The sequence below is a fragment of the Anarrhichthys ocellatus genome, unplaced genomic scaffold (assembly GCF_004355925.1).
Source record: "Anarrhichthys ocellatus isolate YVR2014 unplaced genomic scaffold, GSC_Weel_1.0 scaffold5104, whole genome shotgun sequence".
NCBI lineage: Eukaryota > Metazoa > Chordata > Actinopteri > Perciformes > Anarhichadidae > Anarrhichthys > Anarrhichthys ocellatus.
The window spans coordinates 1-3758 of record NW_022285078.1 but is presented as its reverse complement, the minus strand read 5'-3'; the positions used below and the strand labels follow the sequence as shown (position 1 = coordinate 3758).

Below are 3758 nucleotides of genomic sequence, written 5' to 3'. Positions count from 1 at the left end.
ACACTTAATTTACCCTGATCCAGACAGGCACACTTAATTTACCCTGATCCACTTCCTTTACCCCGATCCTTTGTGCTGTCCAGACTCTCTCCAGCTGCGTACTACGCCCAGAGGATGATCCAGTACCTGTCGAGGAGGGACAGTATTCGTCAGCGTTCTCTTCGCTACCAGCAGAACCGCCTTCGGGCGATGTCATCTTCCTCCGACAGTCCTGCCAGTAACCCGTCCGGCTCCATGGACAACAGTGACGCGGACTTTGAGGAGCTGGAGTGAGTTCTTAAAATGGGTTAAACTAGACATTATGAAGACTTCCACATCAAGATAAATGATTATAATATGTAGTTCCAGTAACCTGATGAAACGTTGTCACTAACTATCTCTGAATGTCGACATGTTAGTTTTATTGTCTTGTAGTGGAAACAAACTGTTTCCTGTCATACATCCTGTATCTTCTGTGATCGTAAACATCTTCTCCTTCCAGTGATAACGGAGACCGAGCGAGACACAGGACGACCCGTAACGCCAGGATGTCTGCGCCTTCTCTGGGTCGCTTTGTCCCGCGGTGAGACGCTCTAATCTAACATTACCACTATTACTACTATAAACTTTATGTTTTAGTTTTAATGTGGATTCAATGTGCGGAATTTAAACACACAAGTCATGAACCATTTCTAGTCCAGGTGTGCTTTTAAAGGAAAAGTGTGTAAGATTTAGAGGCATCTAGTGGAGAGTAAACAACAACAACCCTCAGTTCAGAGTGTCTGAGATGGCCTGCAGGTTTGAGTGTTTATACACTGATTAAAACATAGTTATGAATATTAGATTCCATCGCTGCCAATAAACCCCATAAGTGTGACACACTGTCCCTTTAACCCTTTGGTCCTCCAGGCGGTTCCTCCTCCCTGAGTACCTGCCCTACGCTGGGATCTTCCATGAGAGAGGGCAGCCTGGCCTGGCAACACACTCGTCTGTCAACAGAGTGCTCGCTGGTAAACAAGTCAAAGCTTCATGTGTTGAAGCTGCATTCTCTCTAGTGTCCACCAGGGGGCGACTCCTCTGGTTGTATAGAAGTCTATGAGAAAATGACTCTACTTCTCTCTTGATTTATTACCTCAGTAAACATTGTAAACATGAGTTTATGGTCTCAATCTCTAGTTTCAAGTCTTCTTCAATACAGCATGATGTTCATTTAGTACATTATGGTCCATTTAGAGTCAAACAGACCATAAAGCAGGGGATGCTTTAGATTTAGTGATTGACAGGTCGACACCAGAGACGTATACGGCATCTCCACGTCACTCCTCAGTCCAGATATGGTCACTTCCTGTTAACTAGTTGCTAAAAGAACAAGATGGCGACCCCAATGAGCTTCCCAGTGTTCAACTTGACTGTTGTTTTTTCAGGTGCGTCGATCGGGGACGGTCAGTCTGCGGTTGCTAGCAACATCGCTAACACCACCTACCGTCTGCAGTGGTGGGACTTCACCAAGTTTGATCTGCCGGAGATCAGCAACGGTACGACAGCGACTCCTCAAACTACACTTCTTCACTTGTTCCTGTAGTCTGAGACCTGATGCAGCTTTACTGACATTTAACTTACATTTAGCGGTTAGCGGTTAGCCACTGAAGTTATTCATAGTTTTAAATCCTATGTATCTCCATTTGTTCTTAATTTAGTGGCAGCAGTGTTGTCTAGAAACAGGAAGTGTTAAAAATCTACAATAGAGTAAATATTTAGCAGCCAAGTGAAACAGTTTACGGGATGTTCAGCCGTAGTTCCTTTATAAAACATTTAATACTTGACGTGTTTCTTTACAGGATTTGTATGAAGGAGATAAAGTAGTCCATGAATATGAAATATGAGTTTACAGATAATAACAATCCCTCCTCTCTACAGTGGAGGTTAGTTTCTGGTGTTTATCCTCCTGCCAGAGAGGAGACCTCTGACATCTGGTCAGCATCTGTAGCATGTTGGTCTGCATCTCTACTTTCTACTGGATGATGAAGATGATGTTGTTTATTTGTCTCCTCTGCAGCTTCGGTTAACGTCCTGGTGCCAAACTGTAAAATCTACAACGACGCCAGTTGCGACATCTCTGCGGACGGCCAGCTGCTGGCGGTCTTCATTCCCAGCAGCCAGCGGGGTTTCCCAGACGAGGGCATCCTGGCCATCTACTCTCTGGCTCCACACAACCTGGGAGAGATGCTCTACACCAAGAGATTCGGTACGGAGTCCTGATCATACAGACGCTGTTGATTGATTACTGATCAAAGATGGATGCCTCCTGTGTCGGAGGACAATCGTGATTTCTTTGTTTTTTACCCGGTGGACAGGTCCCAATGCTATCTCCGTTAGCTTGTCTCCGATGGGATGCTACGTGATGGTGGGTCTGGCCTCTCGTAGGATCCTGCTGCATCCCACCACCGACCACATGGTGGCGCAAGTCTTCCGCCTGCAGCAGCCTCACGGAGGAGAGACCTCCATCAGGGTGAGACGGGGTTTGCAATCTGTAAGGCAGTACTACTGAGTACTTCTAAAACTAATGTGTACTAAACACCGGCACTCATAATACTGCAATACAGAAATATAGAGTACTCTGAACGTTTCTTCCTCATTGCACATTAAACAAGGAAACGTCTGTACTTCCTAACAACAGAAAGGTAAAGACAAAGGTTTTATTGACTGCGTCCATTAAAGCGTGTTTAGCTCTCGTTCAGTACTGGACCAGTTTAGAGTCTGTTGTCTTCATTAAGTCACTCAGAGACAAATACTGGTTACCCTGAAAGCATCTTGCTTTTGTTTATTATTTATTCTGTTTATTTGATATCAATAAAAAGCACGGTCTAAATCTGCTCTTTACTAAAATAACAGAAGTCGTTTGGTACGATGTCAATAACAGGACTATTGATACAGATAATACAAGTTAACTTCAGTCTGATCTTTATGAATTCAGTGATTCATCTCAGTTTAACAGAAAACTCCTTTTGAATGAAGACCTCTTAGTTTCTAGTCTTTTTATCATCAGTGACGTCTGCTGTAATTAATCAGATTCATATAATAATATCTGTCCGTGTGATCCAGATGGTGTTCAACGTGGTCTATCCGATGGCTCCGGACCAGAGGCGCCACGTCAGCATCAACTCGGCCCGCTGGCTGCCGGACCCGGGGATGGGTCTGGCTTATGGGACCAACAAGGGGGACCTGGTCATCTGCAGACCTGTGTGAGTCCTCTTTAGTCCTCTTTAGTTCTGATGCAGACCTGTGTGAGTCCTCTTTAGTCCTGATATAAAATCTATGAAAGAACTACAGATCAGAGTTCATAGAAGAGGAACACGGAACCTTCAACATGTGCAGTCTGCTTGTGTGGAAGAATGGATTAGAACCACACCTGAGCAATGCCTGCGGCTAGTTTCTCCAAACAGGAAGCTGTCATCACCAACAAAGGCTTCTGTACGAAGTATTAGATATATTTCAGTGAGCGTGTTCAATACTGTTCCCTGTGTCATTCCATCTTATTACTCGTAACTTCATTTATGAACTCATTAGTCTGGTGTTCTTTGTATGTGTGGATTACTTTGCTTGTTACTGACATCTAGTGAAGAGTTCATGTCAACATCACCTTCAGAAATATATTGACTGAGAACAATGGTGACGTGTTCAACACTTATTTTACCCGCTGTGTATGTATATCTATCTATCTATATATATATATCTATTATATATCTATATATATATATATATGGATATATATCTATCAT

At 43.5% G+C, this 3758-nt stretch overlaps 1 protein-coding gene across 1 annotated transcript; it reads left to right on the top strand.

Moving 5' to 3' along the window:
• The first annotated feature begins 13 nt into the window (after window positions 1-13).
• Window positions 14-3675, top strand: LOC116379753 (activating molecule in BECN1-regulated autophagy protein 1-like). The gene is made up of 8 exons (XM_031841719.1): window positions 14-27; window positions 84-269; window positions 482-562; window positions 889-989; window positions 1404-1514; window positions 2036-2224; window positions 2334-2488; window positions 3082-3675. Exons 2-8 carry the CDS (start codon window positions 115-117, stop codon window positions 3223-3225), a joined length of 936 nt encoding a protein of 311 aa, XP_031697579.1. The 5' UTR covers window positions 14-27; window positions 84-114; the 3' UTR covers window positions 3226-3675.
• The last annotated feature ends 83 nt before the right edge of the window (window positions 3676-3758 follow it).

Coding starts and splice junctions, on each gene's coding strand:
- LOC116379753 (XM_031841719.1), top strand. CDS start 115: ATGATCCAGTACCTGTCGAGGAGGGACAGTATTCGTCAGCGTTCTCTT. Junction 990..1,403: donor TGTCAACAGAGTGCTCGCTG/GTAAACAAGTCA, acceptor TTGTTTTTTCAG/GTGCGTCGATCGGGGACGGT. Junction 2,489..3,081: donor GAGGAGAGACCTCCATCAGG/GTGAGACGGGGT, acceptor CGTGTGATCCAG/ATGGTGTTCAACGTGGTCTA.